This window comes from Stegostoma tigrinum, chromosome 4 (genome assembly GCF_030684315.1).
Source record: "Stegostoma tigrinum isolate sSteTig4 chromosome 4, sSteTig4.hap1, whole genome shotgun sequence".
Taxonomy (NCBI): domain Eukaryota; kingdom Metazoa; phylum Chordata; class Chondrichthyes; order Orectolobiformes; family Stegostomatidae; genus Stegostoma; species Stegostoma tigrinum.
Window position 1 is genome coordinate 17,173,599 of NC_081357.1, and position 22,901 is coordinate 17,196,499.

Sequence of the window (22,901 nt, forward strand, 5' to 3'; positions counted from 1 at the left end):
CAGAAAGCCTAGTGATAATGCAATCATAATTCTCCATCAGCCATGACCTGAACCAGTAAAGTAGCCATAGTCTTCCTAGGACTGGTCCTTGATTAGAGAGCTATGGTGGTGGTTTAACCTGAGGGTCATCATTCTTAACCCAAGAGGAGAGGTTGAGAAGGAGAGTCCTTCATGGTAACCTGTGCCAGTCTGGGACTTGAACCCACTATTGGCATCATTCTGCATTGCAAATCAACTGTCCAGCCACTTGAGCTAACAGACCCTCACCAGTGCACTATACCACTTCTAATACCATTTTCTGAGATTTGAATTTGAAAGCTCCATTGCTCCAAGAGTTGCATCCATAAGCAATTTTGGTGTAGTTTATTAAGAGGCAAACACTTAATTATTCTTTGCATCAGACGTAGACAGAAAAAGTATATGACCCATTATAGGAGAGAATAGTTTACCAGCCCCAGAGCATGAGCAGATGGATGAAGTCATTTTCTACACCTGGAGTTGTTCTTCTTTAATGTTCTCTGTCATTTCATGCTAACCAGGGTGTTTCCATTTTTAATTCACTTGAAGAAGACTACTCTCCCTCTTCAAGACACATGTTTTTAAACCTTCATTCTACGGCCTGGCAATGTACCCCATGTCAATCACTTGTTCGATCCCACCTGGCCAAGGACAGAAGGATAGCTGCTCAGGACGTAATCACCCCTTGTACATCATTTTGCACAGTCCTCAGCTTATCTCTTTTGTCTTATCTCCTTTGTTAACTCCTATCAGATGTTTATCGCACATCAATTCAGAAATGTCACTATGGAGGCTGTAACAGGAGACCTCAATGCGTACCCTTGTGAACACTATTCTCCTTGGCTAATATTTATGTGTGTGCCTGCTATTTTTGGGGAAAGGGAGAGTTTGCTTGTTCTTTTTCTAAGTGATCACAATTCTACACCTGTACATTCTGTGTTCTATATTATACCTGAACCTCTCAAAATAGTGGTGGAGTGGCAGGGCTGCATGTGGGCTCTTGGACATGGAACTCATCTTCACCTGTTTGCTTACTTTCATTTTTTTGCATTTCACTTCCACTCTGTCTTTTTCTCTTTCGTTTTCTCATTCATTTTTCTTTAAAGACTTTTGTGGCGGGTTAATCAGTGGCATCGGGACAGCAGCAAGTGCGGCCTGTGTGCAGAATGGCAGCAGCATCCCATTGTTCAGAGGTGGCAGATGCAGCTCCCCCTGGTGAATGGAGACAGCGGCAGCAGCAGACCTTTCAAGATGGCGGCACCAGCAAGGTGACATTTCAGAGGAGGGCAGCCAGAGTGGGACTCTTTGCGAGCAAGTGACCTGGCCTGGCAGTAGAGCCAAAGAGTCCTGGTTTCAATAGGTCAAGAGTAGGGACTCCCAGTGTTGGTGCAGCAATGGCAATATGGCAGGCCCAGAGCACGGACTCCTGGTTCTCAACTAGATGGCAGCTTCTGGTTGTGGTAGGCCTGCAGCTCAGATCTCCTGGTTATCGGCAAGACGGCAGAGCAGAGCCAGGGACTCCTAGTTGCGGACTGTGTGTGCAGTAAACATGAGACCTAGTGTCATGTCAAGAAGGTGGGACCAATGGCAAAGAGATGGAGCCTAACATGTGGCCACTCCCCCAACGCAGGCCGTAGATAAAAGGGGGAAGTACAGGTGTGGCTGGTGAGCCAATTCAGAATGGAGATGGCGGAACAAAGGTAGACCGTATTTCAGTGATATCTATTTGATTTTATTCTTGACTATTCAAAAATGACACTGGATTGTGGCGATTGTTGAAGCTTTTCACTGTATTTTGCAATGTTATTCACTGTAAAATGCAAGTGACAATAAATCATTCAATTCAATTATTCTTAAAGCTCTGTTTTTTACAGTAGACTCAGTGTTGCATTGAAAAGTATTTGTTCACGGATTTTTTAAAAATATATCATGATAGCTTGCACATCCTAGTTTACTGCCCTAACCTTCAGTGGTATATGTATGTTAACAATTACCTTGGAAATTGCCATACAGGCATTTCCATTTTTATAATTTAACCTATGTTATTCATCAACCTGATCAGGGATATTTATTATGCATCTCTGGAGTAGGTGGGACTTGAATGCAGGACTCGTGGTCCAGGCATAGGGACACTACCCACTGCAGCACATTTTTTAATTTTTGCATGTTAATTCTCTCAGCCTGATGCAAGGTTTTTATCATTAAGGCACATGGGGCAAGTTTCTGAAGTGGCTGACTGTCCCTGAAAAATTTCAGTGGTGAAATGCTTTACTGTTATGAAATTACTCTGTGTTATGAGTTTGTTTCATCACTCTTCTGAAGTGCCTTAAAGGTGCTATATAAATGCTAGCAGGAGTTTTTGAGAATGAAAGTTCTGTTCTATACCAGTGAGAATTGAGCTTGTAAAACAGAATCTTTGCACCACATGCTATGCTCCAGCTAGCGTGTTCCCATTAGTAATCGTGTATCACCTTAACCTCAATTCTTAAACTCCAGTTCTTTTGGGTCAGCCCAGTTGTTCCACCACTTGTTTCTTTTTATTCTTGGTGGCACACAATTTTCTTGGCATGACCTCAATCATCATTCCTTCTTGGTTGTCTTCACTCTCCATACCCATTGTTTTTCAGTAGTTCAGGTTTGAAAGAATGTGTTCTGCTTCAAGGAGCCTGACCTCAATTACAGTCAGCATGATTTCAACAGTGTAAAAGGGGACAGGACTGGTTCTGGTTTTTCTTTTAGTAATATCCTCCTCCTGGAATGCGCGCAAATCACCCCAAACACAAGTAAATGTTGTGTAAACAGTTCAGAAAAGTTGGCAACTTGGAAATGACCCTGATTACCAGCCTCTGTCGTGATAACAAATGGTTACACCAGCTTTATATTTTGAGCCATAGGCAGACACATTTCTTCACTAGCATTGGAGCAAAATACAAAAACAGCAGTATGACGTTCAGATCTTCAGCCTGTTCTGCCATTCAGATCTTCCTGCCTTAGTTCCATATTGCTTGGTATCTTTACCTATGCATAAACAAAAATTGTGATTTGTGTGAATCGAGTTGCTGAGTCCTCAAAGTTCATTATGTGCTTGTAGAATATTAATTTGTGTCTGCTATGATAGGACATTTAGACTTCTTTTATTTGATAAAGAACATGGATTCAAGTTACAAGGTGGTAGAGATGCACAGCACAGAAACAGACCCTTTGGTTGGCATGAACAAGTTGGGCCAGATATCCTAGATACATCAAGCCCCTTTTGCTAGCATTTGGCCGATATCCCTCTAAACCCTACCTATCTATATTCCCATCCATATGACTTCTAAATATTGTAATTATACCAGCCTCCGCCACTTCCTCTGGCACCTCATTCCACACACATACACCGCCCTCTGTGTGAAAAAGTTGCCCCTTAGGTCCCTTTTAAATCTTTCCTGCCTCAGCTTAAACCTATGCCCTCTAGCTTTTGACTCTGCCATTCTCGGAAAAAGACCTTGTCTATTTACCATATCTATGCCCCTCATGATTTTATAAACTTCTACAAGGTCACACCTCAGCTTCTGATGCTCCAGGAAAAATAGCCCCGAGCTATTCAGCCTCTCCCTATAGCTCAAACCCTGCAGCCCTGGCAATATCCATGTAAATCTTTTCTGAACACTTTCAAGTTTCACAACATTCCTCCCTATAGTGGGGAGACACAGTATTCCAAAAGTGACCTAACCAATGTCCTGTACAGCTGCAACATCATCTCCCAACTCCAATACTCAATGCACTGACCAATAAAGGCAAGTGTACCAAACACCTTCTTCACTATCCTGTCTACCTGCCACTCCACTTTCGAGGAACTGTGAACCTGCACTCCAAGATCTCTGTTCAGTAACACTCCTCAGGACCTCACACTTAAGTGTATAAGCCCAGCCCTGATTTGCCTTTCCAAAATGTAGCACCTCACACTTAGCTAAATAAAACTGTCTGCCACTCCTTGGCCCATTGGCCCATTTGATCAAGGTCCCGTTGTATTCTGAGGTAACCTTCTTCACTGTGCACTAGACCTCTAATTTTGATGTTATTTGCAAACTTACTGATCATCCCTCCTATATCCACATCCAAATCATTTATATAAATGGTGAAAAGCAGTTTGACCCAGCACCAATCCCTGTAGCACACCATTGGCCGCAGTTAACTTCATACATTACATTATAATCCTTCACTGTTAAAGATTTGTGCTTTTTCTTCTTTTAAGCAAGCAGATTGGTAGAACAACAGACTGACTAGATCATAAAAGCCAAAAGGACCGCAGATGTCAAAAATCAGAGATAAATAAACAAATTGCTGGAAAAGTTCAGCAGGTCTGGCAGCATCACTGGAGAGAAATCAGATTTGACATCTCAGGTTGAGTGACCCTTCCTCAGTGACCAGATCATGCTCCCTCAACAGTTTCCCACTCCACCCCAGCTCCAGTTATGGACACTGCACTGCTGCAGGGACTCCCCTTTAGCTGTGCTCACCCAACCCTCTTAGCATACACAGCAACTCATTTCCACTTGCACCTCAGATGAGTCCAGCACTCCTTTTCCTCTCCTTCCTCAATCTAGTCCAACATTCCTTTCCCTCCTCTACCGCTCCTCTGTTTGACTTTATCTGGCCACTCTTGGCAAACAAGTTCAGATTGAAGTTACATTTCCTTTCTGCAGCTGCTTGTTGTTCCCCCCTGTGCTCAGCAAATCATCAAACCTCTGGTATATTCAGAGACCCTGACCTCAGCATCGACACTTGTGAGCACTTGGTGATTTGATGCAATTCCAAGTGACAGTTTTTATTATTTCTGTTTTAAATCTCGTCATTAGGGCACAGTTGTTGACTAAGTTTGTACATACGTATAATGGATTTCATTGAGAAAGGAGGGGGCATAAAAGGTGGTGATGGATCTGAGAAAAGGGGGCATAAAAAATAAAATGCTGTTTCTAAATTTCCACTTCCCACCAACTGAGAAAAAGTTTTGACTGAACTTTCAGTATGTCTAATAGAAGCAAAATATTACAGGGCTGGAAATCTGAAATAAAAATTGTTCTGGAGAAATTCAGCAGGTCAAGTAGCATCTGTGGAGAGAGAAACTAAGTTAACGTTTCAAGTCTTCAGAAATTCCAGTATTTTTACTTCATTGTGTTACAACACACACCTTACTTACTATTGGCTATTAACAATGCTAATAAAAAACTAGCAAAGCAAAATCATAGGAACTTCTTTCTGAATTACTTAACCTTTTATTTTTCCTATTTGAAACAGCTTTGGAGATACGGCATTTCACAGTTGTGGTCAGATGACCCATTGCCATTAGCAAATGGTAGTGTAAATGCAATGGGATATCCACGGGAGGGCAGTTCTGAGAATCGAGCACAGATAGAAGCTGTTCATCCCGTTATGACATGCTGCCTATCAATCTAAAAGAGTTATCTAGTCAGTCCCATGCTTGTGATCTTTCCCTGTAGCCCCATAAGTGATGCATTCCAGATCAGCTTAACACACAAAGAAGTAAATTTTCTTCCTTTACCCATGCTCTTTAGACTGTTATCTTCAATATAAGACCCATGGCTCAAAACAATTTCTTCCAGTTCCCCCTCCCAACTTCCATTTTAGTATGAAACTCCTATTTTAAATCTCCGTTCAATTTTCTCCCCCATCTGGGTGTCAAGTATTGGAACGTGGATTCTTAGTCTCTTAAAAACAGATATTTGGAAGTTTCTCTGATTTATTGATTGCTTTGGTATTGTTTGGGAAGGGCATTAGTTTGGTGCACTGCTGCCATAATTTGTTTACTATTAAATTAAACTGGTGTATTTACCAGATTTTTCGCTATAATGTAATTAACAGTACAATATCCCTTTAAAATTTTGGGGGGAAAATGCCCAATAATACATCTCAATTTGATCCTTCCCTGCTCCTCCCATTATCCTGGTCAACATTCTTTGCCAGAATAGCAAGACCACAGAAGTTGCCTTTCGTCTCATTTGTTGAAAGTGGAATTCAACCACGCACAAATTAACAGTCCCATAACAACAGTGACAAAACTTAAAAAGTAATTCACTGACTAGTAAGTGATTTGTTGTACCCTGCAGCTGTCTTTAGGTGCTTTATATAAATGTAAATTCTAGCTATCTTTCACAAATCCATACTGTGACTGGGGAGATCAATTCAAGCTATATGAAAGTGGCTGAAGTGGTTACAGGTGTGCCACAATTGTTGAGAGCAATTTGTAGTGATAAATATACCTAGTGATAACATTGATTAAACAATGCAAGGAGAACCTGACTTCAAACTAATAGGAAGATTTCACGCGAGCCTTGCAAACAAGGAACATTCAGAGGAAACAATTATATTTTAAACTTACTGCCTGGGTGGGTTTTTATATAGCTCTGATAGTCCCATTGCAGTGATTGGATTTGCATTTCCATCCCTAGCTATTTGAATGAAATTTCCATATTGATAACTTTTGATTTGCATTTTGAGTCATAATTCTGTTGAAGGTTGAGCATGGTGCTATGGAGCTGAATTCAGCCCTTCTGCCAGAAGCTTGCAAAATGGGAGCATTGTCACAAGGGATCCAGAGGCACCGAATACCTAGCAGAATGAATTCTGTCCTGTATCTTTTAGGTATTGTGCGATTTCTGGATCAGACACCTTCCTGCTTCAATCTGAAATATGAGCTCATCCCACCAGAACACCAGCTATGGTGCAACTCTTCCTTTAGGCTGTTCCATATACCAGTATGATGCTCTATAATTACAAAGCTGAAAAAGCAAATGTTATTCTTAAGAACTTCTTTGTCAGAGAATCCACTTCTAACAACATGCTGTAAAAACTCTTGCTAAGTTTTTGACTATTCTGAAAAGTTTCATCACATCAGTTGATATTATCAATATCAGTTGATGCAATCCACAACATTCTAAAATAATCAAAAACATTCCAAACTAAATCAGCCAATGACATTTTTTAAAAAATCAATTTGCCTTAAATTTCAATGCTGTGGTGCTTTTAAAAAAATACGGGATCCAGATTGACATTTTTACCGAAAAATAATCTGTTTTTCCTTGGGTTATAGCTACCTTTATGCCAAGTTACACTAAATAAGCATGTATATTTAGTTCACAAGCAAATGGATGAAATGACCTTCAGCTGCAGAGGTAAGAAGAAACGGAAGTACAGAAGTTTAGAAAGTATGCCTCAGTTGGGTCCCAATGCAAAATGTCAACTTTCCCGCTCTGCTGATGTTGTGCTGTGTTCCTCTAGTTCCACACTGTGTTGTCTCTGACTCCAGCACCTGCAGTTCTTGCAGTCTCTGCGATTCCCCCTCCCTCTCAGCTTTCTGCTCCAAGGAAAAAACACCCAGCCTGTTCAGTCTCCTCTGATAACTACGACTTTTCATCTAACTCAAAATCATGAATCTCCTTAGTACCCTCTCCAGTGCAAGCATGTCATTCTGATAGTATGGCGACTCAAACTGCATGCAGTATTCCACCTGTAACCTAACCAACGCTTTGTAAAGTTGCAACAAGACTTCCTTGCTCCCATATTCTACACCTCAATCAATGGGCAAGTATCCCCATACCTTCTTCACTACCCTGTCTATCTGTGCTGACACCATCAGAGATCTGTGAACTAGTACACCAGAGTCCCTTTGTTACCCCTAGGAACCTGGTAGATATCCTTCCCTCATTCGACCTCCAAAAATGCATCACCTGACACTTACCAGGATTAAATTCCATTGCTTTGCCCAATTTACGAGCTCATCAATGTCAGACTGTAGCCTGAGGCCATCCTTCTCACTATCAACACCACCACCACCAATTTTTTCTTTCATCTGCAAGCTTACTAATTATACCTTGTGTATTCACTTCCAAGTCTTTAACGCACATAATAAACAGCAAGTGTCCCATCACCAGTCCCTGTGGTACACCACTTGCTACAGGCTTCCAGTCACAAAAATAACCCTCCTACCTTTTGTATGATATGGTTGATAGGATTAACAGTTTTCTGTCCCAAATGGAATTCCAATATACCATTCATTCTCAATACGAAATGATCAGTGCAAAGATAAGATCTCCAGGAATGTAATATTAAATTCAAGTGTCAGTTTCTTCCACAATTATTCATGTTTTCATTCTTCTTAACATGTCAGCCGAGCACAATGTCTGTCGTTGGTCTGCAAGATCTTAAATTGCTGACAAAAATTAAGTTTCAATCTAGATATTACTTGTGCAGCATGAGTAACTGGTTTGAGTTTTCTTAAAAAATTACAAAAAGTGGAAATGAAAGTTCTGTAAATGTATGAAATCTGAGTGAAAATCAAGAAATTGCACAGCCAGTTTGTCAGCCTTCATATGAAATGACAAGCGTCAATCTGAGGTAAAAGCTCTGTCAAACACCCCCATCTGTATTAGAGATAATAGGAACTGCAGATGCTGGAGAATCCAAGATAATAAAATGTGAGGCTGGATGAACACAGCAGGCCAAGCAGCATCTCAGGAGCACAAAAGCTGACGTTTCGGGCCTAGACCCTTCATCAGAGAGGGGGATGGGGAGAGGGAGCTGGAACAAATAGGGAGAGAGGGAGAGGCGGACCGAAGATGGAGAGAAAAGAAGATAGGTGGAGAGAGTACAGGTGGGGAGGTAGGGAGGGGATAGGTCAGTCCAGGGAAGACGGACAGGTCAAGGAGGTGGGATGAGGTTAGTAGGTAGGAGATGGAGGTGCGGCTTGGGGTGGGAGGAAGGGATGGGTGTTAGGGAGACAGGGACAGGTTGGACTGGTTTTGGGATGCAGTGGGTGGAGGGGAAGAGCTGGGCTGGTTGTGTGGTGCAGTGGGGGGAGGGAACGAACTGGGCTGGTTTAGGGATGCAGTAGGGGAAGGGGAGATTTTGAAACTGGTGAAGTCCACATTGATACCATTAGGCTGCAGGGTTCCCAGGCGGAATATGAGTTGCTGTTCCTGCAACCTTCGGGTGGCATCATTGTGGCACTGCAGGTGTTCTGCAAAGCGGTCTCCAAGCCTCCGCTTGGTTTCCCCAATGTAGAGGAAGCCACACCGGGTACAGTGGATGCAGTATACCACATTGGCAGATGTGCAGGTGAACCTCTGCTTAATGTGGAATGTCATCTTGGGGCCTGGGATAGGGGTGAGGGAGGAGGTGTGGGGGCAAGTGTAGCATTTCCTGCGGTTGCAGGGGAAGGTGCCAGGTGTGGTGGGGTTAGAGGGCAGTGTGGGGCGAACAAGGGAGTCATGGAGAGAGTGGTCTCTCCGGAAAGCAGACAGGGGTGGGGATGGAAAAATGTCTTGGGTGGTGGGGTCGGATTGTAGATGGCGAAAGTGTCGGAGGATGACGCGTTGTATCCGGAGGTTGGTGGGGTGGTGTGTGAGAACAAGGGAGATCCTCTTTGGGCGGTTGTGGCGGGGGCGGGGTGTGAGGGATGTGTTGCGGGAAATGCGGGAGACGCGGTCAAGGGCGTTCTCGATCACTGTGGGGGGAAAGTTGCGGCCCTTGAAGAACTTGGACATCTGGGATGTGCGGGAGTGGAATGTCTTATCATGGGAGCAGATGCGGCGGAGGCGGAGGAATTGGGAATAGGGGATGGAATTTTTGCAGGAGGGTGGGTGGGAGGAGGTGTATTCTAGGTAGCTGTGGGAGTCGGCGGGCTTGAAATGGACATCAGTTACAAGCTGGTTGCCTGAGGTGGAGACTGAGAGGTCCAGGAAGGTGAGGGATGTGCTGGAGATAGCCCAGGTGAACTGAAGGTTGGGGTGGAAGGTGTTGGTGAAGTGGATGAACTGTTCGAGCTCCTCTGGGGAGCAAGAGGCGGCGCCGATACAGTCATCAATGTACTGGAGGAAGAGGCGGGGTTTGGGGCCTGTGTAGGTGCGGAAGGGGGACTGTTCCACGTAACCTACAAAAGAGGCAGGCATAGCTGGGGCCCATTCAGGTGCCCATGGCCACCCCCTTAGTCTGTAGGAAGTGGGAGGAGTCAAAAGAGAAGTTGTTGAGGGTGAGGACGAGTTCGGCTAGGCGGATGAGGGTGTCGGTGGAGGGGGACTGGTCGGGCCTGCGGGACAGGAAGAAGCGGAGGGCCTTGAGGCCATCTGCATGCAGAATGCAGGTGTATAGGGACTGGACGTCCATGGTGAAGATGAGATGTTGGGGGCCAGGGAATTGGAAGTCCTGGAGGAGGTGGAGGGCGTGGGTGGTGTCATGGACGTAGGTAGGGAGTTCCTGAACCAAAGGGGAGAAAATGGAGTCCAGATAGGTGGAGATGAGTTCGGTGGGGCAGGAGCGGGCTGAGACGATGGGTCGACCCCCATCTGTATTGGCTGTTTTGTTTTGATGTGATACCTTTGGAACTTCTTGGCTTTCTGCTTCGAAATCTGTTGGCCTTGAAAGGCGTATATTGCAGATTCTCCAGAATAATACGAAAGTTTTGATCATTATATTATGAAGATGATTGTGTACATATGGTAAAATAAGATGAAGAACTGAAGATGCTGAAACAAAAACAGAAATTGCAGGAGAAATACAGCAATTCTGGCAGCATCTGTGGAGAGGAAGCAGAGATGTTTCAAGTCCAGTGATGCTTCTTCAGAACTTCCAGTTTGAAACAGTAATGCTGCTTTCTGACAACAATGCTATAAAACCTTCTGAATTTCTTCAGCAATTTCTGTTTTTGTTGTCTATATCTGGGCTGTATTCCTTTGAATAAAGAAGTTTGAGGGGTCATCTAGTGGAGCTGTTTAAAATGCAAGAGTGGATTTGGTCACACAAAGAAACTTGTTTCACATAGTAAGAGAATTAAGAACAAAGTGTCATGAATTACAATTAGAGCTAGATATTCAAAAGTGACCCAAGGAAGCACTTTTTCACATCAGGATAGGGTGGAATAGCCTAAGTACTTCATCCCACACCCCAAGCTATTGACGCTTTCGAAGCAGATCACTTGATATTTGGGGGTATGGAGCTGCATCAGGTAGGTTGAATTGATGTACAAATGGCCGTGTATAAAACGGAGATTCCAACACTACATGTGATTCACATTTGGGGACAGCATTTGCCAAATGATACTGATTTTTTTTTCTAAAAATTGCATTGATAACTATTTTAAAATTGTAAGTCAGGCTGGCAGTGTGATACACCTGTGTATGATAGAAGCTACATATTAATACGCATTGTCCTGTTCTTTGCTGACAGAAAGAGTATGTTCTTACACACCTTTGGAGCTGGTGACACTTGAACCTGGGCATCCTGGCTCAGAGGTGGGGTCGCCACCACCATGCCACAAGAGTCCTCCAGCGTGTACACAGGCCTGTTTTATAATCAGCCTGCTGAGATGTTAGCACACACCAGTGGAGCAGGTGGAACTTGAACCAGGGCCTCCTGGCTCAGAGGTGATGACTCTGACACTGCACCACAACAGCCCTCCAGCATGTATACAGTTTGTGCTTTTTTCAGGGCAATGCCTTGACCAGTCACTGTTGTCCTGTCTGGTTTAAATTTAACTGTCTGTCATCATCCAACTGGTGCATTCTCCATGGCAACACCTCTACGAGTCAGATTCACTTGCTGGTTAAACAGCACTGTCTTCTCATGTAGGATAAAAATGCTGTTTTTCCTTTCACATTGGTATTTCTTGGGAATTGACCTGCTCAGTGCAAGATGAACAACTTGAACAAATACTAAGCTGGTTAAACTAACATCGACATTCAACTGCCTGGTGGTCTTTTGAGTTTGGCCATTGACAATTTGAGTTTGATGCCAGCAGCTGAATTCTGCCCAGAATGATGGACCTGCTGCCAATGACTGTTTGAACTGTGTTTGCTGCCAGTTGTCATCCAACTATATTAATCTGTCTCCAAGTTCCCGAAGAACCAAACTTCCAGCAGTTTTCCTCTGTATCTCCAAAGCTTCCTATTCTACCTCTGCACCTTTGTTAGCTGTAGGTACATGTTCCGTGCTCTCCTACGATCACCCATGTATGTCTTTGTTTGCACCTTTTGTAACTTTAGTTCATCCAAAAATCCTTATGCTAACTCATTATCAAATCCCATTTACCCATTAACCCTGTGTTTGCCAAACTACATTAATTTCTAGTGTATTAACACCTTATAGTCCCTCCACAGCTGTGCCCCTATTTATCTCTAGCCTCTATACAACATAATCCCCTACTGTGAACTCTGTTTCCCTCGTTCAGGCCTCCTCTGTATTTAAGTACAGCATTCTCCATGTTAACAGAACATAGAACATTACAGCACAGTACAGGCCCTTCGGCCCTCGATGTTGTGCCGACCTGTCGTCCCCATCTGAAGCCCATCTAACCTACACTATTCCATATACGTCCATATGCTTGTCCAATTTCTGATTACCTTCACCCTATCACTACAGCTACACAAGCATTGGAGTAAACTCTGAATGTCCCTGCCTTTCTACCTTTCTCCACTCCTTTTAAAAATATCTTTAAGACCAACCTATTTCCTCAGGTGGCATGGTGTCACGTTTTGTCCTCTGCACTGCTTTGGCAAGTTTGCAGTTCTAAAATTCTATGTGAATACAAGTAGTTATTCAATAAGCTGCCAAAAATGTAGTCCATCAAGATGATATCCTTGGTTCATGCTCATTATCATCATAGTCAAAAATTAGAAGTTTGGAATAGTTTCAAAATAAAGCATGAACCTAGCTAGTGAGGGCTTTGTTTTAAAAAAAACCTCCCATCTGCTTTTTCACCTTCCTGCACAAGAACAAAGCATTTCCTTGTCTTGTATACTAGCAGTTTGTCAGTCTAATTTGCAATGCAAAGTTTGAGAAGTTCAACATGAGTGATGCCTCTTCAAGCACCAGACACACTAATTCATGCATGATGATCAAATCGTAATTTAGCTGATGGTTAACAGTTTTGTTAAGCTTTGGAGGTTCACAAAGATAAAAGATATTGGTACATCTAAAGAAACCAGTGTCAGTATCAAAGATTCCTCAGTCAGTTAACAGCAAATTAAAGTTTCTTCAGCCTCAGTATGTGTATCAATTGCACCCTCAGCTGAATAATAAATTTACTTCCAAAATCAATCATCCTTGAGCTCTCTGGAAGTGAGGTTGTAACTTTAATCGTTTTTATACACAGGCCCATTGCCACAAAGACTTACAGGTAAATGTCCCAAATGTTTTGAAGATCCTTACAGCCAACAGAGAGTTGTCTTTTCATCAACTGAGACTGCATTTACCCTTGAAACTTTAGTTCATCCAAAAATCCTTATCCTAACTCATTTTCAAGTCCTATTCACCCATCAGCACTGTGTTTGCCAGACTACGTTGATTTCTAGTGTATTAACTCCTTAAAGCTAATTAGGGCGTAATTTTTATCTTGTAACTTTTAGCAGAGAGGTGTGAGGCTATTTTTGCTGCTATATTGGTTAGACAGTAAGAAATTACAGCACTGAAGGAGGTTCCTGCACTAGCTTGTTAACCGAAGCTGTATACTCCAATCCCATTTCCTTGCCCTCTTCAGTTTTTGCATAATTTTTCCTTTTCACATACTCAGCTGTATTTTTAAGTTAAGGTGATGGGGAAAGGGGGCTATAAATGTATGATAATCACCGTGTCCAATAGGGAATTCAGTAAAACAAACTCCTTTACCCTGAGAATGTGAACTCTCCAATTCACCAGCTTCTCTGAAGAACTTAGCTCCCTTACTGGCCTGCTGAGACTAATAGAAAACTCTGTCAGGGACACTGAATTATAGCCTGTGGAAAAAATTTCTGTTTATTTAAAACAAATGTATAGTTTTGTCCAAATATTGATTTCCTTGTGTTGTACCTCTCCGTTGAAGGAAATTAAATTGCCGCTCAAAGCACCGTGTTTCCATGTACACTTTCAAGCAGTTGTATCCAATTTCATTAATTAGTAAATAACATCTAGGAGCATGTTTTTATCATGAGCATATGTTTGTAATAATCAAACACTTAAGTAGATACAAGTTTTAGCAACAGATCAGGAAGTCCTTGGGTACAAGTAGTCTGCCCTAAACTGATCAACCATATTTCCCTCACCATATCTCTCTCCAGAAATACATTGTGGTGCTATTGTCCACTCTCCACTTGCAAATGTTGAATGCTTATCTTTCATATCTCATCCTCTTGCTTTACTTAATTCTGGTGTTAGATGAGATTATGTTATTTCTTTACCAACAGTGGGAATTAAAATCTGAGTTATTAAGTTGCTTATCCCAACATAAGCAATTACCCTGCACCACTGTCCATGAAGTATACTGTATGATCCATGAAAATGCTTCATCTGAACCTACCTGATTTCTCACTTGATTAAGCCAGTCAAAAGATAAACGCTCCGAGTGATATTATATAATTTCACGCAAGACCATTCATACATTGATTTTGCAATTCATTTTAAATGTCTTTCCACGGAATTAACTGCTGTGAAAATTCAATAATAGTACCTGAATAAGCCTGACACACAGATGTCTGATACAGAACATGCTGATCTGTTTTGCTTTGCTCCCTCAAATAGAAACCACACCGTCGGCTCAGGTTTCCAATCAAGAAGGAGGTGAGGATGGTGCAGCAGCTTCAATAGAAGACAGGGACATCGACTCTCCATTGAAAGATTCAATGCCAGGTATAGACAATTTAAATACACTTAGTTTTGGACATGTTAAGTAAAAATCTTGGATCAGTCAAGTTTATATAAATCTAATTGAGGAAATGATGTTCTATCATCTACTGAACAGTTTCAGATAAAACTTATTTTGATTGAAGTAAAATATCTATACCATAATAATCACCTTGACTGACTAGGGTTAAGTGCTGGTGTAGGACCCCCTTGTCTTGAATAAACCAGTCTGGCGAAATGCTAGCTTTAACCCAGTGAATGTCTGCTTACAAAGCCCATCCACCTCCAGTCAGCTAACCATGTGGACAAAATCAAGAAGGGAACTGGACAATCGAGGAGGCTTCACTTCAGCCAAGGGTCTGTCAAACTTGAGAATGTTTGCCAGAATCATATTTTGAGTTCTAAAAACTGAATGATGGGATCTTTTCCCCAGAGGTCCATTTCCAGTTGATAGAATCATAGTCATACAGCACAGAAGAGACCCTTGATCCATTGGCTCTATTTATCTGAGTGTTAAGTTTACCTGAACCGTATGAAACAAGGAGATTTCCAGATTAATCATGGTTCCCCCGAGTTAGTTGATCATTATTTTCCACAGAGTTCACTGAATCTCAGACAAGCAGTTAGTGGGATCCTGTAGCCATCCTTGAGAACTATAATTAAGCTTGTGGGATGTCAGGTTGATTTTCTACCTTGCAAACTTTTCCTGAAACTGTGTGGATGAACTTTCGTGAGAGTAGGATCATTAAGTTGTGATGACCACTGTGGTTAAATTGGCCATATGTACTCTCCAGAGATATTTGCACAAGAACAAGTGAAGATGGGGTAAGTAATGGCGAGCACCCAGTACCAATTGCAGCATATTTAGCTCATGCTTTCAGGGGCAGAAAATAGGAAAGAAAATGATCTCAAGAAACAAGCCACTCATAATTCTTTGCCACTAACCATTGGCATGCTTGACCTAAGAAACACAGACTAGAAAGCACCACAATCCGTCTGCATCACTAAGTTAACCAATCTCAGCCTGAGACCTTTAATGAAACATGTCAGTCCTTGCTAGGGAGAGGACAGCCAGTGGGGTTTCCATTCTTAATTGCTACTGACAATCCTGCTGAGCTGTGGACTTAGAAAGGCTTTGATTAGGAGACAATTAAGCTTGGATGTGAAACACAGCCTTGACTGAAGAGCTTGCTGACATTATCTAAACGAGATACCAGAGATTTAACAGAAAAGTTGGTGCCCAAAGGAGAAAGGCAAACTACAAGAGGGAGTGTAAGTGTATTTCTGATGTTTTGGAGATGTAGAATGTGCTGCTATGCTTAGAGATGGTTGCTCAAGATTAGAACTTTGTTACAATTCATATCCCCTGTGAACAGTGGTCTTTCTGAAGGTAGCAGGACAGGTTAATTGGTTGGTTAAGAAGGCATATGGGACACTTGCCTTTATCAGTTATGGCATAGATTATAAGACCATAAGACATTGGAGTGAAATTAAGGCCATTCGGCCCATCAGGTCCACTCCACCATTTAATCATGGCTGATGGGCATTTCAACTCCACTTCACTGCACTCTCCCCGTAGCCCTTGATTCCTTGTGAGATCAAGAATTTATTGATCTCTGCCTTGAACACATTTAACGTTCCGGCCTCCACTGCGCTCTGTGGCAATGAATTCCACAAGCCCACCACTCTCTGGCTGAGGAAATGTCTCCTCACTTCCATTTTAAATTGACCCCCTCTAATTCTAAGGCTGTACACACGGGTCCTAGTCTCCCTGCCTGACGGAAACAACTTCCCAGCGTCCACCCTTTCTAAGCTATACATTATCTTGTAAGTTTCTATTAGATCTCCCCTCAACCTTCTAAACTCTCATGAATACAATGCCAGGATCCTTAGCCGTTCATCGTGTGTTAAACCTACCATTCCAGGGATCATCCGTGTGAATCTCCGCTGGACACGCTCCAGGGCTAGTATGTCCTTCCTGAGGTGTGGGGCCCAAAATTGGACACAGTATTCTAAATGGGGCCTATTATCTAATTATAAGAGCAGGGAGGCCATGTTGGAGAGTACAGAGCTTTGGTTAGGCCACAGATGACATACTGTGTGCAGTTCTGGTCGCCACGCTCTAGGAACAATGTGATTTCACTGGACAGGATGCAGAGCACATTCACCAGGATGTTGCCTGTGATAAAGCATTTCAGCTATGAAGAGAGGCTAGGTAAACTTCGGTTATCTTTTTGGAACAGACAGGGTTGAGGGGGCACCTGATGGAGGTATGTAAGATTGAAGGACAGGACAGGGTAAATAGAAAGCAACTGTTCCTCTTAGCCAAATGGCCAATAACAAGGGCACATAATCTTAAAAGATTGAAAGACAAGAGATTTAGAGGCAATTGGAGGAAAAGGGTGGTGGGATTCTGGAATGCACTGCCTAGGAGGGTAGTTGAGTGGGAAACCTCACAACCTTTAAAAAGTATTTGGATGAATACTTGAGAAGTCATAACATTCAAGACTATGGAACTTATGCAGGCAAGTGGGCCTATTGTAAGTAGTAATGTATTTTTGGTGGTAAAGACTCAATGGGCCAAAGGACCTCTTCTATGCTACAAAATTCTACGATTCAGTAGCTCTAAGAGGAGATGCTGGTCTCATTTCTTTTCAGAATAAGATAATTGGGATTGAAATCACAGTGTATAATGTCAGTATCAAATGTGTTACTGTGTTTGATAATCCCTTACAAACCCTGATTGTTTAAAATACTAGTATACCCATTACGAGTATGACCATTTTGTCCAATGAGTGTTCTGCCTTCCAGTCTTTCTACCACAGTTCTCCCCATGATTTTATTGATGGTGATCCCGCTTCAGGGTATTGAGTACAAGAGTTGGCAGGTCATGTTACATTTGTATTGGACGTTACATTTGTATAGGACTTTAGTTCCACCACAATTGGAATACTACGTACAGTTCTGGTTGTCACATAACCAAAAGGATGTGGATTTTTTGGAGAGGGTGCAGAGGAGGTTCACGAGGATGTTGCCTGGTATGGAGGGCACTCGCAATGAAGAGAGGTTGAGTAGATTAGGATTATTTACGTTAGAAAGACGGAAGTTGAGGGGTGGACCTGATGGAGGTCTACAAAATCATGAAAGGTATAGACAGGGTAGATAGCAAGAAGCTTTTCTCCCCCAGAGTGGGAGACTGAATTACTAGGGGTCACAATGTCAAGGTGAGAGGGGAAAAGTATAAAGGAGCAATGTGTGGAAAGTTCTTTAAGCAGAGGGTGGTGGGTGCCTGGAACACGTTGCCAATGGAGGTGGTAGAGGCAGGCACAATAACATCATTTAAGATGAACCTAGACAGATACATCAGTGGGCAGGGAGCAGAGGAATACAGATCCTTGGAAAATGGGCGACAGGTTTAGATAGGGCATCTAGATCGGCGCAGGCTTGGAGGGCTGAAGGGCCTGTTCCTGTGCTGTAATTTTCTTTGTTTTTTGTTCAAGGCTTGAAAATTGCCACAGCTTCTTGAGAAGCGATCAGCCATTTTTTTCCTCTTCATTTCGATGGAGGATATGGGCATCAGTGATTAACTGGGCATTTGTCACCTCTCACTAGTTGTCTTTGAACAGGTCGCCATCTGAAATCACCTAGGAAGCCAATTAATAGTCAGCCACATTGCTGTGGGTCTGAAGTCACATGTAGGCCAGATCAGGTAAAGATGGCAGATCTCCTTCACATAAGGCAATTAGTGAACCAAATAGGTCTTTACAACAATTGACAATAGTTGCATGATAACCGTTAGACCAATATTTCTTTTAAATTCTAGGTTTTTATTGAATTCAAACGTCACCATTTGTTATGGGGGAATTCAAACCTTTGGCTCCAGAACATTAACCTGGGGTCTTGGATTACTAGTCCAGTGATATTACCAATACACATCCATCTCCCCTAAGAGCCTTGGAACTCATGACTCCAAAATGTCAGCTTGTAACCCCAGTTAATGTTCTAACCCCATTTCGAAACCTTGCTCTTACAAGGTAACCTGTTTGGGAGCAAAACGTGGGCTTGTAAAGTTGTTAATTTCCATGTCCTTCACAGTGATGTCTATTAACCAAAGGACACAGCCCTTGAGTAGACTATGTATGATTGCGAAAATATGCTGGACCGAAATATCACTGAAAATGTGCATCTTTTGAAAATTACATGCCAAGTAAACTTTTCTGAATTGAATAAATAAGTTCAATTTAAGGGAATATTCTTTTGTTTACTTTTAAAGCCAAGATACAGCCGAAGTCTAACAAAAATGATGAAAAAGTTGTGAAGAAGAAAATATATGGTCCAATGAAAGTGAGTAACCTATTGGTACAATCATTTCTGTAGGTTAAGAACATTACCAGTCAGTTTGTAGGTTGGCCATGCGAAGGCAGTTTTAGATTTAATATATTAGGTGTATAATAAGTGACTGGAATCATGGCGTGTTGTCACAGAGTGTTGGCAGATTCACTTCAGAGTTATTACTAAATCCTTAGTGTGGAAGCAGGCCATTTGGTCCATCAAGTCCATATCTCCCCTTGAAGAGCATCCCACCCAGACCTCCCCCCACACTCCCCACCCCCCACCAACCCTATCTCTGTAATCCTGCATTTCCCATGGCTAATCCACCTAACCTGCGCACCTTCTGAGTGTGGGAGGAAATTCATGCAGGCAAACAGAGAATGTACAAACTTCACACAGACTGTTGCTCGAGGGCAGAATTGAACCTGGCTCCCTGGTGCTGTGAGGCAGGAGTTGCTAACCACTGACCCACTTTGCCACCTCAATAAGACAAGATCCCATGCTGTTGAAGTTACTATTTTAGCATGGTAACTAATAGAAGACAGAGAGTTGGGAATCGTAGAATCCCTGTAGTCTGTAAGGAGGCCATTCAGCTCATCAAGACACAACAACCCACCAAAGACCATCCACCTCCCAGACCTACCCTCACCCTATCCCTGTATCTCCCATGGCTAACTCACCTAACATGCACGTGTTTGGACTATGGGAGGGAGCCAGAGCACCCAGAGGAATTTCACGCAAACACCGGAAGAATATGCTAACTCCACACAGACAGCCGCCTAAGGCAGGATTGAAACCAGGTCTCTAGTGTTGTGAAGCAGCAGTACTAACCATGGAGCCACCGCACCTTTCATCTTAGTTTTCTCAAAATGTTGAGTTCAGTCTCTGCTTTGCTGTTACAGAGACAGCAAAGATGGGTCTTCCTACCTTGCTGCCCCCAGAGCAGTTCCCTTGTTTGCATTCTGTGGGCCCGGAAGCTTAAATGAGCTGTCCTGAGTGGTGTGTAATTCCTCAATCAGGATGTGAGCATCAGCAATTTGAGAAATCAGCAAGTTACCAGAAACACGCATTTAAACTTTCTAAACTTTCCACCCCTCCCATCCTTTTCCTGCTCCACTGACGAGCACCCAGGTGACAGATATTAAAACAAAAGCATGGGCTCCCCAGATCTGGATAAGCATTATAATATTATTCTGAGGACAAGTCATTTTTGACTTGAGCGTTAACTCTGTTTCCCTCAGTACAAATGCTGCCGGACTTACTGAGTATGCCAGCACTTCCTGTTTTTGTTATATAAAGCTCCTACTGGCCTGGCCTGAAAGGTACGGTGTGGCACATTATTGTTAGTCGATAATCCTTACAAAACCCTGACAACCTACTCCTGTGCAGGGTAGGGTCTGGAAGGAAGAATTGGGAGGGAGGTAAGAGGACAAATTCATGTTTCTAGAAACTAGTAACACACTTTTTCCGTATTTGCGCTTCCACATGGTGGTTCACTCACCCTTTCATATTCTCACTATAAAACTCAAATGAAATCCTTGTGTGGTTTATTCCTTCTCCCCCCTTCGACACTCGTAGCCCTACTGCTATCTTCCACCAAACCCTCACCTCTGACTCCTCTTTCCCCATCTCCTCCCCACTTTCTGTCTCTACCTTCCCCCCACCATCTCTATCTTATGGTCTGTCTCTCAATCCATCTCTCCCTCATTCCACCTGCTCTGTTAACCCTCTCCACCACTTCTTTCTGTCTTCCTGCAGAAAATCTTCAGATTTTAGTTTGAAATTGTAAAACTCGGTGTTCAGTCTAAGAGCATAATTGAGAGCTGAGGGGTTATCAGTTGAGCTTGTGTTGACTTTCATTGGAAGAAGGTCCAGGACAAAGATGTCAGCAGGAGTGGAAGAGAAACATTCTCATTTTAATTCTATCAGAATCTCAGAACCATGTCTCCAGACTTACCAGAGATGTTCTGCAGATTACTGTCACAGCTTGCATTTGGATTCTCTAGTGCATGCTACATTGTGATTGGTAAATTCGGTATCTTAAATTGAAAGACTTAATAGTAAGTAAGTGCCTGGAAAGAGTCTTTGGGTTTTGGATGGTGTGAGAGGAGGTTGTCGGGCAGGTGTTGGACCTTTTGTAATTGAAGGATCATGGCGGGATGTCATGGAAGCTGCAGTCCATCAGAATACGAAGGGCGGAGATGGAAAAAAGTGTTTGACGTTGCCATCATGCTAGAAGTGGTAATTTGCAGCAGTGCATCTTATAGTTGGTACATAGGACAGTTGTGGTGTGTCGTTGGTGGAGGGAATTTAAAGATAGAGTGTCCATCAGATGAACTGGTTTGTCCATGTTTGGTGCTGAGCTGCTGTTGTATGGTGCTTTCATGAGACAAGTGGAGAGCCTTCTTGACTTTACCACAGTTCACCTCAGAACGCACCATCTCTAACTTGCTGTCATAGCCACAATATTTATATGACTAATCCTGTCCACTTTCTGGTTGGTGATAAGCCCCCAGGATATTGATTGTGGAGGAGTTAGTGATGATAATGACATTAAATGATGTATCGTCGTTAAATTCTCTTTTGTTTGAGGTGGTCAACGCTTGGTACTTGTGTGGTGCAAATGTAACTTGCATTTACCAGCCCAGGTCTTGCTGCATGTTGATACACACTGCTTTCTATTTGACAAATCGCAAATGATGTGGGAAATTGTGCAATCAGCAAACATCATCAGGGAAGGCCATTGATAAAGCGGCTGAAAATGGTGGGGCCGAGGAGACTAATCAGACGAGTTTGTACTGTGACATTTGGGGCTGAGATAATTGGCTCCAACAGCAATGATCATCTCTCTTTGTGCGAGGGCTCTCTGATGCCACATTCTGTCAGATACTGCTTGATATGATTTAGGTTTTAGATTCCCTACAGTGTGAAAACAGGCCCTTCGGCCCAACAAGTCCACACCGCCCCTTGCAGCATCCCACCCAGACCCATCCCCCTATAACCCACACACCCCTGAACACTATGGGCAATTTAGCATGGCCAGTCCACCTAACCTGCACATCTTTGGACTGTGGGAGGAAACCTGAGCACCCTGAGGAAACCCACACAGACACGGGGAGAATGTGCAAACTCCGCACAGACTGTTGCCCGAGGCTGGAATTGAACCCGGGTCCCTGGTGCTGTGAGGCTGCAGTGCTAACCACTGAGCCACCGTGCCGCCAAGGGCAGTCATGTCTGGAATTCAACTTTTTTTTTTACTCGTGTTTGGATCAAGGCTGCAATGAAACCGGGAGATGAAAAGACCCAAACTGAGCACAGGTTATTGTTGTGCAAATACCACTTGATAGCACTGGTAGTAACTCCTGATGATTGAGAGTAGATTGCTAAACTGGTAATTGAGTAGGTGGACAGGACATACTGATTGGGTTCACTTTGGTAGATACCAAGAGTAAAGGGGTACTGGAGCAGCTCCGTGATAATTCATTATGTGCAAAGTATTTAATTTTCTGAGATATTATCAGGTGTCATATGAATGTAAGTGTTTCTTTTAATTTCGGGGAACGAGGAGGTCAAAACATTCTCTGGGCCTGTTTAAGGTCAGAGCTCATTATTTCTGAATTACTTGATCAGATATACTTTGAACAACAAGGGTGTGCAGGCTTCTGCACCTATTACTGTCTCTCGCAACCAATGCCCCCTCTCATTATTGAGTTACACTGAGAACCAGCTCCAGTATAATGAATTTAATTTAAGTGAACATCCCGAGACAATTGAAAACATGCATGACTTATTGAAAGATAAATTTGTGGTGATATCAGTAAGATGCACAAAGCACTTTTTTAATGAAAGTCTAATGGAAAAAACCTACTTGTTCAAATCATATTTTATGCATTTCAGCACTC

At 42.8% G+C, this 22,901-nt stretch overlaps 1 protein-coding gene across 2 annotated transcripts in view; it reads left to right on the forward strand.

Moving 5' to 3' along the window:
* slc4a1ap (solute carrier family 4 member 1 adaptor protein) overlaps window positions 1-22,901 on the forward strand; it is a 132,446-nt gene that overhangs the window by 94,678 nt on the left and 14,867 nt on the right. The window contains exons 12-13 of one of the 2 annotated variants that reach the window (XM_059645182.1): window positions 14,566-14,673; window positions 18,941-19,011. In XM_059645182.1, the coding sequence (XP_059501165.1) occupies window positions 14,566-14,673; window positions 18,941-19,011 (179 nt within the window). The remainder of the gene's footprint in view (window positions 1-14,565; window positions 14,674-18,940; window positions 19,012-22,901) is intronic. The other variant, XM_059645183.1, reaches the window with a different exon arrangement.